Source organism: Tetrao urogallus (assembly GCF_951394365.1).
Source record: "Tetrao urogallus genome assembly, chromosome: 19".
Taxonomy (NCBI): Eukaryota; Metazoa; Chordata; class Aves; order Galliformes; family Phasianidae; genus Tetrao; species Tetrao urogallus.
Genome location: NC_136832.1, coordinates 3,771,789 through 3,799,292, shown reverse-complemented (window position 1 = coordinate 3,799,292; position 27,504 = coordinate 3,771,789). Strand labels below are relative to the sequence as shown.

General features: G+C 46.5%; 1 protein-coding gene across 1 annotated transcript; it reads right to left on the bottom strand.

Annotated features, from left to right (window-relative positions):
- Positions 1-1,194: 1,194 nt before the first annotated feature.
- Positions 1,195-15,946, bottom strand: LOC306953718 (CMP-N-acetylneuraminate-beta-galactosamide-alpha-2,3-sialyltransferase 4-like; the record flags this gene model as incomplete). Its single annotated transcript, XM_079544690.1, has 12 exons — positions 1,195-1,302; positions 1,684-1,830; positions 3,277-3,405; positions 3,751-3,943; positions 4,479-4,574; positions 5,392-5,455; positions 6,067-6,194; positions 6,901-6,957; positions 7,089-7,169; positions 7,625-7,679; positions 12,399-12,460; positions 15,843-15,946. 12 exons carry the CDS (start codon positions 15,944-15,946, stop codon positions 1,195-1,197), a joined length of 1,224 nt encoding a protein of 407 aa, XP_079400816.1.
- Positions 15,947-27,504: the final 11,558 nt, after the last annotated feature.

Here is a 27,504-nt window from a genome sequence, read left to right as displayed (position 1 = left end):
TAGGAAGTGTCAGCAGTTATATGGGTAGTGTAGTAATGCTGAAAACTCAGCATAAGACACATGCAGCCTGGTACAAGTTAAGCCAATTCCGCCCTTAGAGCTTGTTCTTAAAAGCTGTGCAGGAGAAGCTGCCTTTCAGTGTGGACCTGGCTGAAATGGCTGCAACAAAGGGGTTATACCAATATCACCATCAGCTCAACTTCACGCTGTAGGCTGTTTCTCCAAGTAACATTCTGGGGAGCCACCACCTGAGGTGAATCCCTGATGATAAAAGGTCAGGAAGAAAGCAGTAAAGAAAGGACGATATGGTGTAGCATCATCCTGGAAGAAAGCTGTAGTGAGAAGATGTGGACACAGAGGTAGGATGTGGATACGAGCCAGCTGCAGATAGGTGCAGCTTTTAATGAGGTTTCTTATATGTGGAAGACCTTCAGCACACAAAGCAGACCTGGCAGGGTGGCTGTATTCTCTGAATGATCAGCAGGAGGCACGCAAAGCTCTGTGCAGTGTGCTGGCAGGAAGATAAAGGGGGCTACATGGGTCCACAAACCCATAACATCTCAGAGGGGATTTTAAGGTAACTAAGGTAACTTACCTGTCCCTATGAGGAATCCCCCTCCCACAAGACAGTGCCAACTCCTTGAAAACAGAAGTGCATTTATTCTCTAACAGAACAATAAAAGAAACAATTTTTTTGGTGTTTACTGCAGACATTAACATTTCCCAACAATTAGTGAGACACTAAAACTCTCTGTTTTCAACCTAGTCCTTTTCCAAAGCCATGGGTGTAACTTCATTCTCCACTTTGTGCATGAAGGAGTCTGAAATCTCAGGGTAAGCACTGCACCTTCGCTCCTGAGTTTCTCAGGGCCTGCAGACCAGCTTGGCATCTAAGTCTTGTGCTTTTCACAAACAGCTCAGTGAGTACAGGATGGCTGATCACAAAGCAGGAGGAGATTACCCAAGGAAGAAGTGTTGTGCAACACTCCTCATCCTCCACTATAGCAGGCAGTGGTGGAAGCTAGAAGCAAATGAAGGATGAAGAAAGTGCTCTGAATCTCAGGGTTTAACCTCCCTTTCCACCTGGGAAAGAGTGTACTATGACATGCTCAAAACAACCTGGAACAAGGATGGAACAAGGGCAAAGCCCAAGTGAGGTGTCTGGATGGGGACAGCAAGCAGCATGGCCTCCTCTCAGTCGTTCTGGGTCTGGAAGGTATGGCTGGTTAAGTCAGCAATCACTCCCCACTCAATCATTTTCAGAAGCCAGTTCCTCTCAGCTGTGAGATTATGCTGAAAGAGCTGCAGGGACGAGAGAGCCAAAGTTACAGGTTAATCCTTACAATGCCTCTCATTCTCCCTGAAATGCACTGATCCTGCCTGACCCAACTTGCAGCCCCACTGCACAGGACACTAGTCAGCAAACTAGGACAGATGAAAGGCACCATGAGGGAGCCAGCATCTGTTTTCAAGCAGTTTTGGGAAGAAAACGTACCCCAGCACTTACAGAGGAGTTGGTCTAGATGACCTTTAAAAAGATCCCTTCCAACTCTAAGGATTCTATGATTCTAATTTCCATAACATTGGTGATAACTACCAAAGCTCACAGCTCCTTTAGCCCAGCTTTTTCCAGTGGGTTCCCCTATGGAGAACACCTTAGACTGAAGAGAAAGCATTTTCTACCTCATTTTTCCGTGAGAGACCAGTATTGTAATAATGTATTGGTGTAGTAGTGTCATGGTTGCCAGGGTAACCAAAGCCTGCAATGTTGACCTCTTGGCACAGATGGAGGGCTAAGTTCAAAGCAATGATTCCCGTGGTGGCATATCTCTGGGAAGGGAAAAGAGAGAACATCTGTTTAGCATTTCAAACTCATACTTTTACAAAACTGACATCAGCAACACCTTTGCAGCTGGGACCAGTAGCTTCCTTCACACTCCACACAGGAAAAAAATACATAAATAAAACAGAACAGGTGCCTGGATAGCACTCCCAGAACTCAAACAAGGAGCATCATACGAGGAGATGCTGCAGAAGATGGGGACTCAGGAGTGTACAGCCTCTGAGGTTATAAAACGTAGAGCTCCATGGAAATGAAAAAGCTTTTGGATGGAAGCACGCTTTTTAAGAAGACCACATCTATAATTAAGCCTGCACTAAGTCCCCACATCTCTTTCATTTCTGTGTGCCACTTTGTGTGTGTTCCCTGCTGGGGGCCTCCGTGTGAAACCTCACTTCTCATCCATGCATTAAATTCCTGTCACTGGCCTACGTGTTACAAAACTTCCCTCTGCTCACATAAAACTAACATGGCCATGTACCAGCTGAGACCTTGCCTTAACAATCTTGTGACGGTGCAGAACAGCCACCAAACTGTGAGTGGCTGAGCTGGTCCCTCAAGCTTAGCTGAGCACTTAGCACTCCTCCTCTGGATTTCTCCACTTCACACTTTCCAAGCAGTTTAGCAGGGAAATGTACTTTTTTACAGCACTGCTTCAGCAGTCAAGAGACTTGGCACCTAATTGCAGCCCCAGCCAAGTTAGTGAGTGACCTTGGACAAGGTTATTTCACCACACCAGGCCTTCAAGCTTCTCCTGCTTTTGTTGCAGATTATAAACATCCTGGTGGTGCCCAGCAGGCTTAAAGTTAATTAAAGATTGCACAGCACCATCACAAAGATCGTCGGGACTGAAGACAAAGTAGATTCATTAATGAAGTAATCCTCCATTGTGCAGTGAAGGGGAAATTTGCATTCCCAAAGTAGTGGGCATAACAGCCAGCCTCAGGCCAGAGATCTGCAAGACCTGAATGTTTTGAGGAATGCCGACCAAAATTCCTCTCAATATGCTAGCTAATTATCAGTAATGGTCTAGAGACAGGAAAATCACAGGAATATGTATGAAAGAGCTTTATGACAAAGCTGCTAATCGCTAGAGAAGCAGGTGTCCTGAGGTCTAGAATTACGGCCAGAAACTCAACTCTGAAAAGTTACTTGAATTCAAAGTGGCAAAGGATTACAGGGCAGACTGGAATTAGAGTAACACTGTGCTGTTGTGACAAGCAGGAAAAGTGTTCTTTTCTTTGAAGAGACAGGGCTCAAAACCCAAAACACCATCCTGAAGTAAAAGATGGATACACATTTACTAGGGAAATGGACCGGCTGATCTAACGAATATGTTTTCCTTCCCCTTATGTGACACTGGAGCACTGAGATATTAGGCAAGACAACACTGATAGTTGATTGTCATCTGTTTGCTCTCCAGCACAACTGCATACCCCACTTGATGCATTCAGCTGCAGCAGCTTGAATGTTGCCTCATAGGTGACATATGGATTGAGAATACGTAGCTGAGAGATGTTCCAGTTCCACTCCTGGGGAGGCTGGCGCCAAAATCCCTCCTTTGTCTGTAGGAGAAAGGCAGAGAGGTACTCAAGACGTGTCCGTTATCACCAAACCCTGCCAGGAGAAAGAAGCCTGAGTTAATTGTGGCCTGTTGCCCTGGCTGGATGCTCAGAAGGACTGAGTTTGGAGGAATAAAGCATCTCCTGGTCTTTTCCACTCGTTCTCATGCACCCATCTGCAATCTAGGTGTGACTGGGTCTAATTGGTGACAAATAAGGTCTCAGGTGTGCCTTGTGTGAGTGCCTTGTGTGGCTCATTAAATATTTGAAAGACATGATTATGAGAGCTATTGAGTATGTGACTACAAATAACCTGGTTTCAACCATCCATCATTAAAGACACCTCACCTTGTTCTTTGTTTTCAGCAATACTTCCCTCAGCCATAAAAAATCCAAAGGCTTGAATGGGACAAAAACCATCAGTGTATTGTTGTCACTGTTTTCCAGAGGGTTGGACAGAGCTGATTCAGGGAAGAAGAGACGAATGCTGGTTCTTTCTCCCACATCCTTCTTGTACTCTTTTACTGGAGCATCATTTAATCTGAGAATCAAAGCCAGAAGGGCTGGATTTGTATCATTTCAGTATTACCTGTTCCCAACTATAGAGAGTTGCTGTCAGATGCAAGACTGACTACGTGAACTCACATGAGGAGTTCACTCACAGCCTAGTTCCACAGTATGGACCACCTCATCAGATATCCCAGTAGTTCCTCCTTTGCAATAAAAAGGCAGATGATAGTGGCAGGCAACCACTATTTTTCAGAGAGGGACATAAAGCACATGAGATGATTTGCTTAAGTCAGAGCAAAGCTGAATGTGAGGTTGCAGTGCAAAGATTCCCTGCCACTCCACTGAGCTGGAGATGGCTATCCAGTCCCAGGTACAACATTTGTGAATGAGGAGTACAGTTTGTAGCTTCTGCAATGCCTGTGCCTGACTACAAACTGCAAGAAAGTTATGTGATTACCTGGGTAGCTAGATCTTAGATGCTATGTTTCCCAAACAAGAACATCACATACACGTTATCATTCTTCAGTCTCTGATTAATCATTAATATTTTAGTCATGATTTAGTACCTTATGATAACATGATGAGAGTCAATCATTTTCCCAAAGTGCTGCCCATGGACAGAGTAGCCATTGCCAACCACAATGCACCTTTGGCACCATAAACTGGCAAAATAATAGACAGCAAGAGATAAAGTTCTCTGACAAATTTCTCCACCAGGTTAGTTCAGCATCCCCTGAGAGTCTCATCCCTGATACTAGAGGAGAGAAGCCCTGACTAGTACGACTCTGGGTTCTTCCTAGCCAGATGGTATTTGTCTTGGAAAGTACAGTGGAATGTGCTTACACATTCACAAAGGCAATGGGATATCATCAACATGCTAGAGGTGGGACCCCTAGTTGGCTGGAGTGAACAAAGCACCGAGGAAATAGAAAGTCAAGTGTGGATACCCAGCAGAACAATAATTATATGGGCAGACTTCTGCTGGAGGCACGGGGTGTATCAGGGAGAGGAAGGTCACAAAAAGGGTCTAAATAAAAGTGCTTGTAAGCATCTGCTGCAGACAGGACACTTCAGTTCCTGCTCCCCCTGAATGTGGGCAGGTGCACCTGAGGGATTCACCCAACTCCCAGCCTGTCATGCTTGGGATGGAGTTAGCAAGAGAAAATATATGGGACAGGGCAACACGGAGAAAAGAACTCAGGGTATGACAGAAGTTAAAGGGAGGGAGCTATGAGCTAGCAGCTTAAGTTCATCATTCAGTATGAGAGCTGCTTGAAAGGGTACATTTAAAAGGGACAGAAAGAGAAACCTACTGAGAGAGGAGATGAAGAGTGGCAGGAATAAGAGGCAGAAAGACTGTGAAGTTAAACACCAAGAGAGAGAACTTCCAATAGCTGCAGAGACCATGACTCTCAATGTAGCTATCACTTCCCTGACAAACGTGTCCCCCAGCTTCAATCTCCAGCCCAGACTTCATACCGGCCAAAGGATCCAGGCAAGTCCTGCTCTGGAAGAAGCTGCAATGTGCTAAAAGCAGAGAGAACTAGAAGACAAAAAGTTGAAGAATCGTCTTCAGGGAAAAATTGTGACCCACCCCCGACTACCAATAGACTAACCTCCTCTTTCTTCTGCTCTAAAGAGACAGGTTTCATCCGTATATACAATCCCAGGACAATTTACATGGGACAGCCTGTTCAAACACCACTCTTGCAACCTTCACTTACCCAACACTGCCCAAACTAGGCATTTTTTCCACATGAAAGGCATGCACTTTTCAGTGCTATTGAAGCTGGTATGTAGTACCTTGCACGGAAAAAGCCAACAGGTACCAACTCACCCAATATCTTCTCTCTATTAGCATTTGATAACTTCTGCAATGCCTCCTGCTCCATCCACAGTAACATTTGTCAGCCTTCCCCTTTCCATCTCTCCTGGCACAGCTACAGCCAGGAGTTAAAGCACTGTCCCCATTTCTCTAAGACCACTATTTCTCAAAGGCAACCCCATCCAGTCAGTCCAGATTTCCCTTGGTGTGTTTCTCAGCTGTATTTCCATCTCCCCTGCAGCACTGCAGGCTGTTCCATGCGTAAGAAGCTCTCCAGCTCCACTGAGTCCACACAGTGGTGCAACACCAAGGACAGAGTATTTCAATACCTGAGCTGTGCAGCCCAAAAGGAAGTTTATGGAGCCACAGAACTTCTTCAAGCTCCTGTTTAAAAGGCCTGTCCAGGAGTGAGTATATGGATTTGCTGGTCAGGAAAGGCTCCCAGTGAGATTTAAACCTAATGAGAGATACAGACAGACAGCAGTTTATGGACAAGTAGAGCTGTCAAAGCAGTATCAGACACAGGACTGGTACAGCTGAAGCAGGCTGAATAATGAAGAGCTTTGGAAATCTACCAAGCTACCCTGAAGTACTTCCCAGAAATGTCCCACATTTTTAAAATCTACCACTGTTTCTAAGTCATCTTTCAAGCAGCAGTGACAGCAAAAATCTCATTTCCCCTCCAGTTCTGCCCCACCTCCCAGTTCCTCTCCCTTCTCAGTCATTCCTCTTTCTGTACAGGTTCAGGGAATGCCTACTCGTTGTTTCATTGTTTATTTACAAGAGGTGAGAAGGGGAGAATTACATTTAGGTTTCCAATTTCATTTATTCATTCACTTTATGACAAAACTCGTAACACCCACGACAAACTCTTACAATACTCATGACAAAGCCTGACTGCACACAGCCATTTCAGTTGCACATCTCTTTCTCTTTGCTTGCCCTTTGGAGGACATTCTGCATACACATCTGCATTGCATCTTCCTGCTGGTCTTTTGACTCACTTGTTATGGTGCCAAGATGCAACTGTGCAAGAGTCAGCTCTGTTTCCCTTTCTGCATATCTGCCCATAAACCCCAACTGTTTCCACCAAACAGTAGCCACTCAAACACTGACTCATCATCTCACAGTAATTCCCCAAGCAAATGAGACAGCTCACAAACCTTCTAAGAAAAGGCTTTCTCCACACAAAGCGTCTTCGGCAAGCACCAACGTGCCTCCTGCAAAAGAAACAAGGTTCTTATTAGCAATTCCTGAAGGCTCTCAAGCCTTAGACCATAGCCTGAGAATCAGGGACAGTTCAGGAGGCCTCCTAAAGGTGTCTACAAAAGGAGGGTTTTGAGCTCCTGACCATGTTGTTCTGTCTCCCAGCTCCTGACCACTGGTGTCCATGAACAGGTCCCCTCCAAAGACCATGTAAAGGGTTCCATTTCTATTCAACAGAAACACAGATTAATTTAGATGAAAAAAAAAAAGATCTCTGGAGAGGTAATACCAAAGTTAGGTCAAGCTGCTTAGAGCCTTGAGGTTGAATTTTAGAACATCATTAGCGAGCATTGCTCTTTCCTCCATATAGAGGCAGACAAAGAACACCATGAGGCATCCACAAGACACCCTGCCAGTGACCATGAACACCAGGGAATCTCTGTGCTCTAGCTATGACATCTCCAGGCTCACTAATGATGTTTTATCCTGCTCTCCAGCCACTGCCAGGCAGAACACAGTCCTTCAAGTCCCCAACAGCTCAGACCTTACTGGGGAATTGTTTCTCATCCAGGTTTTACCCTGGGAGGAGAGGATAAATCTGCTTCCCAGCATACTGAATTGTGCCCCACCACAGACCACAAGTAGCACCAAAGTCAGAAAATGAAAGGAGAGGTAACTTACTCAGTATAACTGCCAAGTGTGTTCGTCACATTGTACAGGCTCTTCACACACAGACCTGCAGAAGGCAATGAAACCTGGCTTGCTCTGAATGCCCTGCTCCACATGCATGAATTTGGGACTGTGGATGCAGCAGGGAAAGGCTCCTCCATCATTTGCACCCTTCTGTTGATGTGACACAGAGCACAAAATGGGCAAGAATGAACACCACAGACACTGCTCTAAGACCTGGGGAAGGGGTAGGATTTCTCCATGACCCCTGTGGGTCTCTGATGTGGGACAGGCTCTGGGGTCTGACCCTTCTCCTAGCCCATTGTTGTGCCCAGCTCTTGCTGGCTTCACAAAGGTGCTGCTGTGCTCATGCTGGCACACAAGGATAAGGATTTTTCAGCATTTGTTTTTTCTTTTTTTCTTTTCACCATTAGTAAAGAATCCACTCTGATCGGAGATAAAAGACGTTTAATTTTACTTTCCTCAGCACTTCCCATATTGTACCACAAAACTGTCATTATATCACTGTGCACGGTGATAGCTCTTTCCTTTTTATGAAAATGACAATGGTCTCATCTTGGTCATTAAGCAGCAGTGATTTTTTTTTCTGTGACAAACAACTGGCCTCCCAACGATGGCATGAAATTAGAATTAGTTTTCCTTCTTCTGGAGGGAGAACACAAGCAGTGACATACACTCAATATAGACACTGCAACATGGTCTCTCCCAGACTTCCTACACTCACCACACAGAGACTTTCATCAGCCAGTTATTTGTGCACTGCTACACGCATACACACAACACAGGTAAACACCCACTACTGGACCATGATCTTGCTAAGATCACAGCAGCATTTATCAAAAGGTGACTGCCAGACTTTCCCCTCACCCCAGGAATTCAGTCTGAGTATCACAGAAGCACATTAACCTTGCCCCAGCCTCCACAGCCCTGTGCACACATAGCATACAGGAGGCAGGCCTTGTCCTGGAGTTTTAAATATTTATAAATATTAATGTAGGGGAGAATTCACTGAGTCAACACCTGGTTGTACTAGTGCAAAACAACAGAGGAACTTTCATACTTGGGGAAAAAAGTTCACCTTTCAGATGCTTTTCTGCTCTCTCCCCTCCCCTGAGACATCCAGAATGACTCAGTTTTCCAAAAATTCACCCCAAACAGGCACAGCTCATGCCTCTCTTGGAGGCGAGTGACAAATGTGAGTGCAAGGCCCACGCACAGGAGAGCAGAGCTGCTGCACACAGAGCTGCACATGGTGGGTCCAATTTGCAGGACAGGGCGCAGCATTTGGGAGCACAGCTGACAGATGTACATGAAGTGAAAGGGAGACACTGTGACTGTGCCCATGTCCCTGTTGCTGATCCCTGTGCCTTGGAATTTAAGTTCACAGATCTTCATCTCAGCCTGTGGTGATACCCATGGCTGTGTGGGGGGATTTATGGAATGATGTCCTTTCCCTCCCTCCCTTATGTCACACCCATGATTGGAGTCTCTCCAGCGAAGACATGCACGAGTAGCATCCCACTCCATACAGCCCCAACCCAGCAAGGCCATGGGGTTGAGAGACACAGCAATGAGTGCTGGTGGGAAACAGCAGGGCTTAGCACGTGTTGAGGTTTTCTTACCCACACAGAGCAAGAACAGCAGCTTTTTGCACTGGAAGAGGACAAGGAAGAGTCTTCTGACTACAGCTATGGCATTCATGCTTGCCTTCATGAACATCCTGCAAAACAGCAGATGACATCAGTCAAACAAGACTAATGAGCTTTCATTTAGCAGTACTTTTGCACAGGTAGGCAGGCTGTGTGCTTGTCTCACAAGCCTAGATTTCCCAATGCTATGCCTCTGTTCACATAGCATAGGTACCCCCATGCTCTGTCTGGTGACCCACAAGACCCACATCACATTGATCAGGATCAGTGCAGCTCCCACCGCCTGCACAGGGCCTGGCATCACAGCTGTGTGTCCAGTGAGGACTGGAAGCACCTCACCACCATCCCAAGGATGTTTCAGCCTCAAGCCCCACAGTTTGTTCCACTGACAAAAAAAGAGTCCACAAAGTGCCGCTTTGACTGCCATTAAAGTCCTGTGATCGATCCTCCTAAGCTGTGGAGTTTGTAGTGTTTAGATGTATGAGTCTGAATGACAGCCTTAATTGTATAGGGACAGCAGCACAGTTCACATAGACAATTACCGGCTCAGGCTGATGAAAAACAAGAATAATACACTTCTCTCTTGGAGGGATGGTGCAGAAAGTAAGTGCTGAGCTTCCTCATCTGGTGACCATCTAATTATCCTCAACGAGATGGATACAAATCTCAGCTGGGCAGCAGAGAAGTACTTGGGGATGTTCTCAGCCCATCCTCTGTCCCCCATTCTATGGCTTGGAAGGAGAACTTTGTAAGGCTGATTAATCCATCCAAGCAGACCCTTCTGCAGGTTGCCAGCTAGCTGGTGCAAGGCTGCCCTCCAAATTCCAGGGTTGGCATCTGCTGCTCCCCTACAACACATCAAGGATGTTCTGTGGTCCTCCTTGACGTGGGCAGCATCTGCAGGGCATCAGGGCTGGCCTTAAATGGGAAGCCCCAGCAGCACGCTGTGCTGAGACAGCAAGGTGTTTTTCTGGGTGGATGTACTTTCAGGGAAGGGAACTGGGAAGGTTTCCCATAAAGATATTAAGTATCTTTACGTAGAGAGAGCCAGCTCATCTGCTCTGGCTGCAGACCTGCTACGGATAAGGGAGTGGGCTGAATGCATGCCCTTCACAGGCTGCTGCTTACAAAGTCTAAGGAAAGCAAGAGGTCTCTTACCCCACTTCCCTACAGGCTCACATTGTGCTCTGAGTTATACACATGGTAGACTTTTCTCCTATTCACACAATCTTAAGGACTAAGAAACAACTTTGTATGTGTATCCCTCTCGTACATCCCTAGAGTTAATACCAGCCTGGTAAATATAGGCATTTCTTGCTGCTTTCTTCTGCTGTAATTTCCCCAAGGCTTGTAGAGGAGGGCCAGCATGTACAAGAAATCCCATAATGACTTGCAGAAACCATCAGGGATTAATGTAACCCTTCCCTTTTAAGTGAAGGAAAGAGGCATGGCCAAGGCAGGTACAACAGTGAAAGAAGATCCACTTTCCCCTTCATTCTCCCAACAGAATTACTGAAACCAAGCCACACATCTGCCCTGCAGACAGAGCAGGGGCTGTAGGAGGTCGAGCAGTTTGAGGACAGCTCTCATTGCCTGACAGAAACTCAGCACTACTCAGTGCAGCCAGGCTTCCACCTCTGCCTCCTTCCTTGCATTGAGCAAAGCAATCCCCACAGCTGGTGTGAGTGCACGCACTTGTTTGTGCAAGATGCCTCCTGCCTGCCAAGGGGCTTCATTTGCCCATTTCTACTTCTCTCAAGCTTTTCAGGTTTCTTTTCACAGAGCTGCTTTATTTTTCTGTATGATGTTCTTTTTCCTCCCTGCCATTCTAATTAAGGTGTTTGTCTCCACAGCAGGAAATATAAACTGCAGCAGACGATCTCGATTATGTATTTTGGAGGAAGAAAAAAAATATTTAGAAAAGCTATTCACTTCAGATATGCACAGAAACAATCACTAACCACGTCCCCAGAAACCAGGAGAAACAAGGAGGAAAAAAAGAAAAGGAGAGATGCTAATAAAAAAACTATTAAAAATATATGATGAAATCTTTAATTCCGTGCCTAGGAATGAAGGTCAGGTTTTTGGTAAAGGAAAAACAGCCGTTCCTGTTAGCAAAAGCAGGAGCTTGTCCTTAAGGCGCTCCAAGAGTGGAGGAGCTGCTGGATTCTTTTGAAAACTTGCTGCTCAGTGTTAACGCTGCTAAGCCTGAAAACCTCCTTTTGTCTAAGGAAAGAGCTGAGCGCTGCTGAAAATGCCGCCTGGATTATGTGTGCTGATTGAACCACTGTCCCACGATCTGAAGGGGAAGGAACCAATTGACGCCTGCCTCAGTTTCTCCTGATGATCACAATTCCCTACCTCTGAAAGAGGCTACAAACCTGAAATCGTTGGCACAGAGCAGCTACAATGAGTCACTGCAGCAGGCCAAGAATAACACAAAAATACCTAAAGAGACAAGGCGTTTTCTATTCTTCAGAGAGCAATTGATTAGTTGAGCTATACTGGGATTTTTGCCCATCAGAGATTGCAAACTTGAGAAAACGGCCTAGAAAACGAGAGTTCATTCTCGTTGATTCTCTTTCCTTCTTCCCACACCACTCCCAGCCTCTACCTCCCCTGCTCCATTTTTTTTTTTTTTGTATTTAAATCTACTTCTCTAAATGTTGTTTCTCTCACATCAGCCCAGCAGGAGAGGCAGAAATCAAATTATAACCACTGAAAAAAAAAACATCAACATTTAATTCCAGGGGGGTGGGTGGAGAGAGTGGAACATTTTGCTTTAAGTTCAAAAAAAAAAAATCTATTAAAATAAACAGGCAGAAAAGGAGAAAGTAAATCAATCAGCTGCATTTAAAGCAGGGAGATATCAAGCAAAGAGTGTTCCATCCAGAGAGCTGTAGAAACCAAACCTCTCCATCCCTCTCCTCTCATGGAAGAGCTTTCTTCTCTTCTGATGCCGACTTTGTGTTTTTCATTCTGGGTACACATCTTCTCCCTTATGGAAAAGTCCTGAGGATAACTTCTTTTCACAGAGGGATAACAGGAGGAGGAAAAGCAAAGCCATCCACCTGATAATTCAAGAAACCTAAAGGTGACCACAGTGTTTCACGTATTTATGTGATCTGGGCAGAACTTGCTGCATGTAAACTTCTTCAGTTCAGCAGGAAGGTCTTGCCTGCAAAGAACAGCTAAATATCAGAACTGTCACATGCAAGTATTTTTTTAAAGGACTATTTCAGGAAAAAGCACATGCTCTGTGGCAATACCATTACAGCCTTTCTGTTCCTCTCTACACCTCTCCCTACTTTTTGGCTGGAGGATTGGTAGCTTCAGGAACCAACGAACTAACACATGTGCTCACTCTCTTCCAAGCCTTAGGAGCCAGCCAGCAGGACATTATCATGCAAGACTTGCACCAGGGCTTGCTTCTGGCCATTGTGTATCTGAACATAGAAGATGTCTCTGAAGAAAGAACCACCTCTCCACCTGCACGAGCTCAAAAAGTCAAGGCAGCTATAGGCAAGCTATAGACTCAAGGCAAGGATAGAAACCCTCAGTACACCCAGGTGAGTAGACTTGGTGCATATTAGCTTTTAAATGCTATAGCCCAGATTAGCTCTGCACCTGTCTGGTCACCTAACTGAGCACAGCTGGTCTCTCTGGGGAAGGTTTGTTTGGGTCATCATCCACTGCATTTTGGAAGATGTCAGTCACACCCATTGCAGCACTGTGTACTCTTGTGGCTCCTCCTGCCCCATGGTGATGGAGTGATGATGTAGAGGCAGGCAGCAGCCTGGACTCCAAGTTTTGCCCTAGCAGGGGACAGCACTGGGCTGTCAAGTCCCCCAGAGCTCTCTCTGCACCTCGTCCCTGGAAAGTCTCTGCACCTGCCGGAGTTTTGCCTCCTCGGAGGGCTAAGAAAGCCAGTTGAGCTGCAGAGGAGGGCCGAGGCAGTTATGCGCTCCTGCAGTGCCATCGTGTGCTTTAAGTGTGCACTGCAGTATCTCCCGGCTGCCAAAACTCACAGAGGGTGAGGAAACGGTGAGCAAAACCCCAGCGCTCCTGGGTGTGCTCAGCTCCCAGCACTGATCACCCAGGAGTACCAAGTCCTGTGGCCGCTGCCGCATATGAACACCCGCACCCAGAGGTGTCTCAGGACAGTCCTGCGTCGCGATGCTCCCACCGATGTGCAGCTGCTCCCCCTGCTGCAGAAAGTCAGCTCGGTGGCTGTGCTGTAGATCAGACTGTGAGACCAGAGGGTGCCATGGCCAGTACAGCTTTATTACAGCTTGCTGTGGCTTAAAGTGAGGTTTTACTAAAGGAAAAGGGAGACTGGAAGGATCCACAGATGCATTCTTGGGGGATTTTGCAGGGAGCACCCCATCAGTGCAGTGCACCTGCCCTGAGCAGGTTCTCATTCTCAGCTGACACCCATGCACAGAACCAGGAAAGCAGCCACACCTACCCTACACTGACTTGGGTTTCACTCTTCTGCTGGCTTTGCATTATTAAAACATGAAACAGAAAACCTACAGAGAATTGCATAGGGCTGGGGAGAAGGAAGGCAGGCAGGATCTGTGCCCTGCTCCCTTCTGCAATGAGGCCCCTGAATCCCAGCATGTCATACTACAGAGCTGAGGTGTGATGGGAAAATGTGAGTAAAAGCTCCAAACAAAATGCTTCTGCAGTCTCAGCACCCTTCAGCTCTGGCCCCAAAATCAGCCCAACATCTCCTAAGACCATCAAAAGACTACCAAGATCTCAGAGGGGAATAACAAGGAGTTCACCAGAAAAGGACTCGAGGAGTGAAAAATGGGAATTTTGCCCTCCGATTCACCTGGAAAATTCCCCATCCTCCATATGTCCCAGCAGGGCTTCCTCTCTGCTGAAGAAGCCCTGTTCCAGCTGTGCCATGTCCTCAGCTCCTGTCAGCAGGCACTGTGCCACGCTGCTGAGCGCATCCATGGACGAGAGCACTCATTAACAATGTGAGCAAATGGCATAACGATGCCTTGACAGCACCTACGGTGACAGCTACAAAGTGCCCCAATCAGTGATGGCAGCAGAAAGCAGCATGCACAGCGTGGTCTATGGCCTCCGTAGGAGATCTGGGAAGGGGACATCCAGCTGTAAATCTAGGAACAGAGGAGCTCTACACTATGCACAGCATAGAGAGGACAGAACACATGGCTGGCAGCCCTTGGGGCCACTGGCATTGCTGTGTTTCTTTAGCTGGCTCCAGACTGGCTCCTTGCTGGGAAAAGGCACCTCAGGGTGCTGCAGCCTTGTCTCTCTGCAGCCAGACAAATTTGCTTTCCCTCAGCAGCCAGCATGACTCCTGTCTCCCCACACTGCTACTGCTGTCTTGCTCTTTCCCATTCCCCTACTCCCTTCAGGGCACAGCTCCAAAGGAGACCCTCCTTCAGAGCTGTTGTTTTCTCCCGTTGCTCTGATGTCAGCCTGCCAGCCTCACTGTGGCAATTCATCCTGCCCTCTGCGTCTCTGTCCTTTCTTACTCCCAAACCTTGGAAAAGCAGCAAGGCACACAGGCAGGCCCTGGAGCCTAACCTAGACACAACTTATTCAGAAAAGAAAAATACAAGCTGCTGCATAGGAAAAATGAGCTAACCCAAGGATTCAGGGCAGAAGCCCTGCAGGACAGGAGGAAGGATCCACACGCACTGTCAGACCCTGGGGCAGAAGCTGGCTCTTGAAGCCCTGGGCTGTGCACGTGCTTTCCCACATGTCCCTGCCTGCAGCCCAGGCTGACACAAACAGAGGGGACATTGTGCACATCCAAAAGTCCCCTCCTGGAGTTCCTGCCAGCCTGCTTGCCCTTACCACGTCCTGGGGCAGACTGTCCAGCTAAGCCCATGGGAAGATGAAGCAGGAGGAATGGACTGGAGAGTGATGTGAGGAAAAAAAATCTCATATGGCACCGTATGTTTTGAAGAACAGCTGAACCCAGGTCCAGCCCTGCGTGTTTGGGGCCGAAAAGTGGACGCTGTGAGCAGCTCCACTGCAGGGCCAGAGCCAGCAGCAGCACAGCGTGCTCCTGGTTTCACAACGATACAAGTAAAATAAATCTCCAGAGGAGAGGGAAATGAAGCTGTCTGATGGCAGGAAGGATAAGCAGTGGGGTACGTACCAGCGGGGTCTGGGTTACAGTGCTGTAATAACTGCGGCCTGGAATATCTCTCCTGTGGGGGAGGAAGTGAGGCCTGCAGTCACACGGCGCAGTGTGACATGGCCGTTGGTGCAGCCCTGCTCCTTGGCCAGGCATTGTGAGCCCCCCCGGGGGGCTGCACCACCCCCCTGCCAACCACAGCCCCAAAGAACGTTTGCTCACCTGTAACCCACCTGGCAGAGGCCCTCAGCCCCTGCTTCATCCTCCTTGCAGTCATGCGGCAGGCTGCCCTGCTGCCATTCCCCTCACAGCGTGCGGCCCTGCAGGCCATGGCTTCCCCTGGGAAGGCCTCACTTTGCTCCCCATCACCCCAGCACTGCAAGGGACTTTGGGGGCAGAAAGGTGACTTCTGACTCCTTGCCATCCCTACCTCCTTCCCCAGCCAGCTCCCATCCAGGCTGTGTTAGTCACAGAGGTTTGTGTGTCGCCAAAATGCCAACCTGCTCCAGGCCGGGCTCTGCAATCCCACGCCATGCTCCACCCTGTGCTTTGTGTGGCTCCCAGAGAGGAGCTTTATGATTCTTGATAAAATCCCTGGCAGTGATGAAGCTTGCACACAGAGGTGGATGAGGGAGAGAATTTACTTTCCTGGGAAGCTGCTTTTTCAGGCTGTGTATTTGTGTATCTTTCTATTTTCACTGCAATGCATGGCTTTGACTGGCCGTGTTTGGTTATTACTTTTAATGAAAAAAAAAAAAAAAGGTATTTGGGAGAAAGTAGCTTTTTTTGAATCAAATAATAAAATAAAGAATCTACCTCATCCAGATCCTGAAAGAAAATTCTACTGAGAAGAAATTTATGCAAATACAAATGAATGTAAAAAGTATTAGAGTGGAATCATATTTTCCTTACTTTTTTTTTTTCTGGTGGTTTAAATGACATCAAAAACATTAGCAAAATTAGAAATATCCATATGTTTTCATTTCTTTTCTCTTCGCATTTCCTTACCTCTCCTAGCCTGCTCCATCTGGAGGAAGGTTTCCAGCTAGGCAGCCTGGCAAGAAGTCAAGGGCAAGAGATGCCTTCAGGCCAGGGCTGAGTAGGGGGAACAAGAGGGAAAGAAAGGGAGGGTTTCTTTAACCTCTTGCTCTTTGCTAAAGCTTTATGGAAATGCACTGTGATAGAAAGGGTACTGAGACTGCCCACTGCAAGAACACCCTCAACGTGTCTTCTGCTGTGAGCCAAAAGCTTCCTACGACTAACCATTCTCTCGGTCCCTTCTCAACTTAAGCATATGCTTTGAAATCACATTGACAACAGTAGGATGCAAGCAGTTTTGCTTAGATGCTCTCCTGATGTGGGTGTCTAGCTACCCATCGGCCCTATCCCTCTTCCTTCCCCCGCTTTGAGTCACTCTTCCCAGTTTTTTTTTTGCTGGCGGTGCTGTCTATTTTAGTAGATGGGAAAGAGATCCCTCTTCAGACTACTGTGCTGCAGTGAGGTAGCTAAGAGTTGCTGGATTGCTGGTTTCTAATTCATGGAAACATATAATTATTTGAGTTGGAAGGGACCCTTAAAGGTCATCTAGTCCAACTCCCCTGCACTGAACAGGGACACCTACAGTTCAGTCTGGTGCTGAGAGCCCAATCCAGCCTGACCTTGGCTGTCTCCAGGGATGGGAAATTCACCACCTCTCAGGGCAACCTGTGCCAGTGCTTCACCACACTTATCATAAAAAGCTTTTTCCTTCTATTCAACCTAAATCTCCCCTCTTTTAGTTTGAAACTGTCTGCGCTTGTCCTGTCACAACAGGACCTGCTAAAGAGTCTGTCCCCTTCTTTTTTACAGCCCCTTGACAGGCTGCTCTCAGCTCATCCTTGAGCCACCTCTTCTCCAGGCTGCACAGCCCCAGTTCTCTCAGCCTGCCCTTGTAAAGGAGGTATTCCATCCCTTGGATCATTTTGGTGGCCCTTCTCTAAACATGCTACAACAGGTTTAAGTCTCTCCTATACTGAGTATTTCACCTGACTGCCATCAAACATCACTGAGAGGGGCCTGGAGACTACATCACCTAATTTCCTCAGAACTCTGGGATCCATCTCATCAGGACTCATAGACTTATAGATGTTCAGGGTCCTCAGATGGACATGAATCTGATCTTCGCTTACAGACATTGCTCCAACCTTCTACCCATCTGCTCGAGGGCTGTGAGAAAAGCAGTTGCCAATGAAGACTGAGGCAAAAAAGTTGTTAAGTACCTCTGCTTTCTCCATGTCCATTGTTACTACCTGCTTATATTGCTTACTGTGGAGGGCCTCCTGGATTTTATTTTTCTGGTTGATGTACCTGTAGAAGCCTTTGTTATTGTTCTTTGCACCCCTTGCCAAGTCCATTTCCAGTTGGTCCTTGGCCTTTCTGACCCCATCCCTACACAGCCTCACAGCATCCCTGTATTTCTCCCAGGTTACCTGTCCCTGCTTCCACTGCCTGTGCATTTCCTTCTTGCTCTCCAGTTTGACCAGCCAGTCCTGGTTCAGCCATGCCAGACTCATGCCTTCCTTTCCTGATTTGCTACACCTGGGGATGGAGAGCTCTTGTGCCCTAAGTAAAGCTTCCTTATTGATCTGCCAGCTCTGCTCTGCTCCCTTGTCCCTGAGGACAGTTTTCCAGTGGGGAAATTACCTTTTGCATACCCAAAAAGGTAGCAGGCAGCCCCACATCTGCTCAGAGTCAAGTTCTATGTAAGGACCAAGCCTGTTGCAGTGCTTTGGCCCAGAGGCAGATAAAAACACAGCTTTGATTAGAGATAAGCGGCATGTTTTCCATTCAAAACTTTCAAAGAGATATTAGGCAGGATCAATGGAGCAAACTTCTCTTTAAACACCATCTGTAGAAGACAGATCCAGAGTTAATGGGGAAAAGAGCTGTCTGACACAAAAGTGGAGGCCTTTGATTTCATCTTATCCCTGTGCCAAAGCAACCAGCCCTTAGGAGCACAGTGTGCTTTGGTGCATAGCGAAACATCCTTCTGTGGTTCAGAGACTCTGCACAGGAGCTGGGGGAAACCTCACTTTGCCCTAGAGCAGACCCACACTAACAGGGATGGGGGAGGTCTGGAGCAGCAGTTTGTCATCATGAACTCCTGGCAGTGATGGGTGCTGCTCTTAATTGCACTGACCCCTCTTGAAAGCAGGTTAAGCCCTTGCCTTACAAGTGGTAGCTTTTGTTCAGTGTATTTACACAGGATGTCTGCAGGAGGGCTGAAACAAATCATCAGAGCAGACAGAGCTTGAAGGCTCTGCCAGAAATCTGGTGAACTGAGCTTTTTTAGCTAAGACGTTTCATGCCACTCAGTATCTAACAGACACTGCTATCCCACCACAACTGGCTGATCCCACCGTGGATGTCTGTCAGAGCCCTCATTCCGCACCCACTGCAAGGAGAGGCAGAGGAGAAAGCACGAAGGCTCTCTGTGCAAGTTGCCAGCCACCCACTTGCGTCTGACAAACTTCCCAGCGTGCTCCCCCAGCCCAGATGAACAGTGTAGGTTCGGTCACGCCACTGCTTCGAATCATGAGACTGACTTAAAAATAATAAGCTTTGAGAAGTATGAATGTTCACATCCTCTTCATTTCCCCAGGTTTTTTGGAGGAACTCCTGCTTTCAACTTTTCTTCACTGCTATGATGGATAAAAGTTTGCGTTTGCTTTAGTGAAAGCTTATGTTTCTTGCAATTAAAAGGTTCCAAGAACAGGACTTAGAAGTTGACCAAACAAAGAAAACCACCAAAACAACACTGTGTTTGACATGAAGCCCACTAGAACAGGCTGCAGTGAAAGGAGGTCTTTGGGCAGGCAGTTTGCTTGCCTGTGTATTTAGAGGATTTATTGAGGTGCCATAGAAATGGGAATAAATTCATAAGGGGACAGGGATGTATTTTTTAAGTCCTGTAAGTAGTTCCTATAACTTCAGCCAAGGGACTTGGGTTTTGTGCCATCTCCTCTTCAGAGCAATTCTATCAGCTGAATGACTAACTGCCTCCAGCACCATCTCCCATATTCGCAAAGAGGCTGTAAAATGAGTATGGGCTCAGCATCTCCTCCAAGCTCACGATTGGAAATACAGAGACACAAGGTGTCCATGGGCACACTCCAGCTGACATTCCCTGTGAAATCAGGCCTAGTAATTCCAGACTCAAGCATACCTGTGCTGCTCCCTTTTTTGTGAGCCAAGCATGTCCAAAGGATGGGAGTTGAAGAGAGGATGATTTTTCACTGTCTCTTTAATGCAAGGACTGGGAGCATCAAGTAAAATTAGGAGGTGATATGCAGAAAACAAAATAAGACACACGGCTCCATTCAGAAGAACTGTGGGACTGAGTGAAGATTTTGTGGATGCTGAAAGTTTTCACGAGTTTAAAAAAGGACTAGGCAAGTTTGTGGAAGAAAATTCCAGTTGGAGGTAGAAACCATACAGATCTCCCTGGACTGCAGATTGCTGGAGGCTGCTAGAGAAATAGCACTCTATGATTGACCTATTCCTGTATGTTTCCTAAAGCATCCACTCTTGGCCATTGATGGAGACAGAATACCTGGCTAGATGGACCTGTGCTCTGACCCAGCCTGGTCACTTCTTTCCCTTATTTATACTGCTGCAACAGCTCCTGAGGAAGGAAAGCCATTAAGGAGCTGATTTCTGTTTTCTGAAAAAGAGATTCCTTTGAAGACTGAGTCTTGTCAGGAATCAGTGGTGGGACTTTGGGACAGCAAGTCAAGGGTTCAGTGACTGCCTGTATCAGCAGAAACGTCCCCAGAACAACCGGTAGAGCTTTATTAATAGACAGTAGTCTCAGGTAGCTTGGGTGTAAAAACACATTCCTGCTATCAGCTCCAAAGGCTCAGCCTGGCAGAGAGTGTGACTGCAGATTGTGAGTGTCTGCTTCCTTTTCTTTGTTTCCTTGTTGTCTTTTTTAAACAATCTGCCAATTCATCATTAAGAAATTAAATATTTTATAGCTGCTGTGATGCTGATGACAGGTGCCAGATTGATTGGTTCTGGCAGTGGAAATTTGTTGCTCTTTTCTTCCCTTTGCAGCAATAAGTTATGTGCACAGGGGTAAAAAGAGGGAAGAGCTGAAGTCTCCAAGCTGTCCAGATCTGACCCAATAAAGAGTTTAAAAATAGGTGCAATCTGGAAACATTTTGGTGCCAACAACAACAGCAACAAAAAAAGCGCAGCTAGAGGGGCTGCATTTGTTAGTGCTTTCTGCAATGGGTGGAAGGAGAGAGTCCTTGGCATGCCTGGCAGAGATGTCAAGGTTGCCCTGACTTACAGGACCCCTAAGAATAATCATGTAATTGAGCCAATAGCCCTACTGCCAGAGACTGACAAATCAGGGAGTCATCAGGCCAGCAAGCGTCCCCTTCCCACACACATCCTGCCTGCTCTCAGCCCCGACCTTATCAGCCCCCATCTTGCATCCTAGGAGCGAGGGGAGTCGGGAAGTCTGTGACCATCTTTGATCGCCTTCACCACCTCCTTCTCCGTTGCCTTTCCCATAAGCCCAGTTCCCCTGGGGCAACCTGGTTTATGCAGCACTCGGCTGCAGAGACAGACGAGACACGTTCCCAGAGATGACACTAACAAGATTTACTACGTGACTAAGGCTTGCAATCGGTGGTGATAACTAGAGAATTACCCTGATAAATATTTGATATGATTTGGAGAGTAATAATAGATTTTTCTTGCCCACGATTTCCATCAGGAAGAAGTAAGGGGAAAAAGCTGCTGGAAAGGGGAATGTAATTATGGCATCTGTCTTTCTGGCTGAGGTTACCTGTCCTCCTCAATAGATCAGTGGGGAGTAGGCAGGGGGACATGGAGGGGCAGAAAGTGACATTGCATCCCTCAGCCCCATTGCATGCAAGACCTGCTGGCAGGTCTGTAGCTGTGGGAGGCTTGATGGTGAGACAAGTGAATGAGGAGGAAAGGGAGAAAGGGAGGTCAGAGAAGGAAAACAGGTTGGAAAGATGCTGGGCAGCAGTGAAAAAAAAAAGGCTGGGGTGAAGAGGGAGAGCAGGGATAATGAAGGGAAGGGATGGTTGGGATGAATGGGCAGAGTCCTCCTTGCTGTTGGATGTGAAAGGACAGAAGGGCTGCAAAGGCAGTGAATCCTTTTGTAAATCATCTTGGGACGTGTGTCCACAGGGAGATGGAAGCAGTCTGCCTGTAACTCCAACCATTGCCAGGCCAGGGGAAAGGCTTGTGTCTGTGTTTATCAGCCCTGTTCCCAGGCTGCAGGGCTGCTTGTGAGCTGTGCATTTTCTTTAAACATTGCCACATCCAAATAGGAGTTCATTTTATCAGCACAAATATATTTTATTAATATATAGCAGCAAACATCTCTGTTGGAGGTTGGAGCAGCCAAAGACACACAGCACAGCCTCGATGAGTGTGAATGCAAATCTTCCCCTCTCCCTTGGCACAGGGTGGTCTCAGTTCTTTCTGTGTTTGGTGCCTTCATTTCTTTCCGGTGCTTCATCCACCTGTTCTAGCTGTCCCCTTTGGAGCAGAGGCTTGACAATGCCTAGCACAGCGGCAGGATATAAATCGATGTGTCCTGATTTCCAGAGAAGCTGTCACTGGTGGAAGCAGCAGGAGCTCTCTGCCTCTGGAACAGTGGGTCTCCTTTCATTTTGGTGCCCAATTTGAGGCCTCTGACAGTAAATATTCGTCTCATTCTTTATTTCCATCCTTATTTTCCACTCAAGCCATTACTCAGGTTGCATTCAGTGACACTGGCTAAAGGAGATTTTAAGCTAATGCAGAGAAAGCAAGTGAGAACAAAGATCACAGCAAGGAAAGTGGTACTTTGGCATGTTCACATAACAGCTACTCCGTCAGGTGGAACATGACAGTTATTGTAAGAATCTCTTCATAAACCCTAATACACACTCAATTATATACTGTTAGGATTCTCTTTTTTCTCCGTGTCATTCATCTAAAGAGGTGTCAGATAGAGAAAGGTAATAATCCGCAGAGACCCCAATTCATTTTATCCATATACTCAGAGATATTTATTAATAGCAAAGCTGCTGGTTAATTGCACGTGTCCTGTTACAGGAGATCAATCACATACAGAGGAGCTCAAAAACAGCTCAGTGTCACTTTACACAGAACTGTTTAGTCAGGGCTATAAGTCTCCTGTCCTTGCTGGGTTCAGACAACCTTTGGTGAGGGTTAAGATTTGCCACGCTTGAGCTGTCCTAGAAACGTCGCTTCCTTCCCTCAGCATGGAGCTAACCCTGATTGCACTGCCCAGGCCAGTGTTTTGACTTTGGGTGGTGGTGTAGGCACAATGCGTGGGGCCAGGGCTTGCAATATTGATATGCACAGCCTTGATGTCTTCCATTTTCAAAGATAACAGGAAGAAAAGGGCAAAGGGCTTTTCTGCTGCAAGAGCCTGTGGACAACCTGGTTGTCTCTTTCTCAAGACAGAAGGAAGAGGAGAAAAGGAAATGTGCAGCACATAACAAACAAAAGTAACCAACATGCTATTGATAAACACCCATGTTTTATTTAGGATCACATGAAGTTCCTAGACAGAGATAGTGATCTTTCTGCATGAGATGCTGCACACACATATAAATAAGACTTAAGACTCCTTCAAATCATTTCTTAAATTAATAATAGCACCACAGTGAAATCAGATGTGAAAAAAATGGATCAGAAGAGCCCAATCAAAGTCAAACTCTATTTTCTCCTCTCATCTCTGTCCCCAAATCTTAGTCCAGTTTTCATCACTTCCAGCTCCTGATAATATTCATGGGCTCTTGAAATGAACAACAACTTCCATCATCACATCGTAAAGGTTAATCTCCCCTTCAAGCAATCATCTTCATGAGAACGACGAGTTTAATTTTAAGGGATAGGACCTGGACAATAAAGCTACAACTTACACTTCTGGGCTGAAGTCAGATTCAGACAAACAAGGCCCTGTCTCCGATGATGGATTCATTCAAACCCAGAGAACTGGAGTTAAAAGAAAAATTCAATAATGCCTGCTTGATTTTTTCCTTTACTGTCCATTAACTTGTCGCCAGATGCCTTAATTAGATATTGTTATTAACAAGAACGTAACACAGAAATTAAACTTACTCCGCGCTTCATCTCATTTGGCCAGTAAGGCAATTTTACCCAACTGTGCTCTCTTGAGGGCACTGCATCTGCTTTGTCTATTTTCTCCATCTCTGGAATAGCTCCAGATTTGGGTCCCAGTTTAGCTGTGCATTTGGGCATGAACCTCTCCCTAAACATGTGAGGCAGTGAGATAACGAGGCAGTGAGATAGGTGTTTCATTGAGTTCAAATAGTGAGCAAAGAGTTTTGTGTCTCACCCTGCAACCAGGACCTCCAAAATCACACCAAAAATGTGGCTGACAGAACTCCATCTTTTGTCTTTATTAAATAGGACATGGGACAGTGGATGTGGATGGCCCAGAAGTCAGACGTGGCTCCATTCCTTATTCCCCCTGCATAACTCTCTGACCAGATGCTTGCAGCATGCTGGGTTGGATGATCTCATAGAGTGGGGAGGAACTAGAGGAGCATCTTATAGATAGGAGGATCAGTGCAGAAGAAGGAGGTTGACTTCATGCTGCTTCAAGCACTGCAGCACCTCTGAAGTTGCTGGCTGTAAACCAGCTGAGAACAGCTGAGGAGCTGGCTGCAAATGTGAGTGTGTTTGGGAGACTTTTATGTTCTGCCACTAAAACAGACTCCTGGAAAGGCTGCCAGCTGCCCTCCTGCCCTGGCCTTTCTCCACAGAGCCACTTCCATCTGTCTGTGCTTTGAAAAGGTCATGGTGCCACTGCCCAGAAGTGCTGGGCATTGACCTTTTCTGGAGAAAGCAAATACTGATACTTAGAGGTTCACTGTAAGCTTTCCAGCGTGGTGATCCTACAGGAAGGGGAGGGGGTTCAACACAGATGGGGAAATTGTATCTGACACACTACGTATGTAACAAAAGAGGACTTCAGCCTTAGCAGAGCTTGTCTTCCCCATACAGACTTGCTCTAGGGTGGTCTCCTGAGCTGCCAGGACAAGGAGAGGGGCAAGGGCAGGAGGGGATGACATGTAAGTCACTGAGCACATACCTGTGTGCTGGCTGGGCATGCATGGGTCAGGGCAGGGGAAGGATGCTCCCATTATTCAGGGCAGGGGAAGGATCCTCCCATCATTCAGGCTCAGCAGTTGAATCTTACATCACTTTGAATAAAGCACCAGATGCTTAAAACTCCTAAATATTTTTCATGCCTTTATGCCTTGAGTTTGGGGCAGCCGTTTTCACTCTCTTTGCCTCAGTTTCCTGTTCTCACAAATAGGGATTACAGCGTTTATTAGGGTTTATGGTGAGGGTGGATTGAGGACCACCACCTTTCAGGCCAGATCCTGCCCACCAGCTTCTCTCCTATGCTGTATGTGAAAATAATTTGGGTCCAAAGAGTCAGGAGCTTCAGACAACATACAAGTGATTGTGTACATGAGAAAGTTGAGCTGCTCCAGCATGCATGTCATAGTGATGGAGCAGTCAGGAATGCAGACATATAACCATAACTCCCTAGCACTTCCAGGTGTGGATCACCTTGATTCCTAGATCTGACTGTTCCCCAATCTTAATTCATCTCATATTCACCTCCCAGCATGGCAAGCAGCCATCAAAGCTGTGACATGTGTGGTAGCCCTGTGCCAGACAAGGCACTCATGGCTCCTTTAAATTTAAACCCAGCTCACACACACTGGTAAAGAGCCTTCCCAGCAAAGTCCTCAAATCCATAGTCAGATTGTCAGAAAGCACTTGTCCCAGTTTCACAAAAGACCTGAGAATGAAGCAAATATAAAGCAAAAGGGAAGAAGCAAGTGCTGGTTAACATGTCTCTGATACAGGAGCAACAGACAGGAGGGGAAAACATGCTCTGTGCAAATTGTATCACCAAGCCAGATTCCAAATGGCAGCTTAATCTCTTCAGGCATCTTTAGACAGCAAGATGGAGATGTGTTTATTTCATATTTTGATGTAAATTAGAAAGAAAGAAATGATAACCCAGAGGAATGAAAATACGATAGCACCAGGACCCCGGGGCAGATAGCTCAGGTTCTTACATTTGCTAACGTGTTTTCCCTGGCCACGTTAGAGCTATATGGCTGCAATCATAGCTTTACTTTCCAGCATAGATGTACTGACTTTCTGGCAGGATCCCAAAGGGATTTTCAGGAGCATCAGGAATGAGGAAGCTGGCCAGAATACAGGAAGGACTGAAGGGAGCAGTGCCCTGCCTGGGAGCACAGTGATGACAGGGTTAGGAAGGCCAGTCAGTGTCATTGCAAATGTGAGAGGAAGAGCTCAGACCTCAAAACTTTGCGTTCTGTTCCTGTAAGAGATTCCACCAGTAAGCAGGTGGAATCTCTTTTCCTAATTCTAATCTGACCGTGTTCCTGCCCTAAGTGCTTCAGGACCAAAATCCCATCAGCTCACATAGCTCTTTTCATAGGATCATAAAAATCATTGAGGTTTTACCACTCTGGAGCTTCTCCTACAGCAACCTGTGTTTGACCAAATCAAACATGCTGTTCCTGACACCTCTGCTCTTCTCTCTCTGATCTCTTTCCATCTTCTACACCACCTTCCAGCCTTTCTCTCCTTCTGAAAGGTTAAGCTTACCTTGACCTTGAAAAGTAAGGCCCACAGGCAGTGACGCCATTTGCTGAAATACCTCTTCAGATAAATCCAAGAATATCATTTGCCTTTCTGTGTCTGAAACCAGCTTTCACTTAGACCATGCAGGTCTTCTTGATCATTTGCAGCTCATAATCTCCTATACTACATCTGAGGCTGTTGCAAGTCCTCAGATTTGCGACCTGTCATCTGAGACTTTTTGTTTTCCATCTCATTTCTATTATTCTTATTCTCAAGGTCATTTCGTTCTTTCCGATTCACGTTCTCACTTTTCTCTGCATCAACAAAACTTCCAGTTCTGTGTCACTGGGGGATTTCAGCTTCAGGATTCTGCTTTCATTGCCAAGATCATACGCAAGAAGAAAAGAAGATCAGTTCCCAAACTGTTTTGTGAGAAACTCGTCTAGTAAATTCCCTCCAGAGAGTTGCACCTCACCTTACAGTTTACTAATCCTCATTTCCTCCAGCTTCACTAATACTTTCCCGCATGGCACCTATCAGATACCTTACTGAAGTCTAGATAAAGGAGATCAGCAGCATTTCCTTTGTCTAGAAAATCAGGTATCTTATCAAAACAAAGCTATCGTGTTCGTCTGACACAATCTACATTTTGTAAACCCATGTTGCATCTTATCTCATTTCCTCTTTATCTCTGGGTATTTAATTGTTCTTTCCTTCCAAATTCACTTTGAAATCTCAAGTCAAGGTTAGACTGAGAGGCGTGTAGTTAACAGGATAACTTTTTATCCACAACTTACTATTTCTGCTGTTCTCTGCCAATATGGCATAGCCCCTACAAGCTGTGACGAATCATCTTTTGTGGTGGACCGTCACAGCTCTGTGTTGTGGATCTGAGTGGTTTCAGGTGTGGTTTGGTGTCAAAGCCTTCTTGGGGATACATTGCAAGAGAAAGGATTTGCCCAGGTAACCCAGCAGAGCGCTGGATGTGATGGACAGAGGTTGGCAGGAGGAGCAATCTGGGACCTGTTTTCTGCTGAAAGCCAGCATTGAAGTGGGTAGAAAGGAGGTTGGCTCTGCTATTCATGAAAACAGGCAGCACAGGGTATTAACGAGGTGCGACCGGGCTGTTTTGTTTGTGAGCAGCTTTTCAAATGTTAGACTTATTAGCGATGGTTGTCAAAGTGCTGCTTGCAAAGTTGCAAGCGACTGCCAGAGCTTTAATGTTAATTGGACAGATTGTCTCTGGTTTTGAAGAGAAAGCTGTGATTAATGAAACAACTGTTAACGAGGCTGGAGGAAAGCAGACCCTTCACCTTCCTTCTTTTGAGAGGAGGTAAACAACAACTGGCTCTGGATGCCCTTATGAAGTAGCAGATTGAGGGACCACCTTAAGAGCA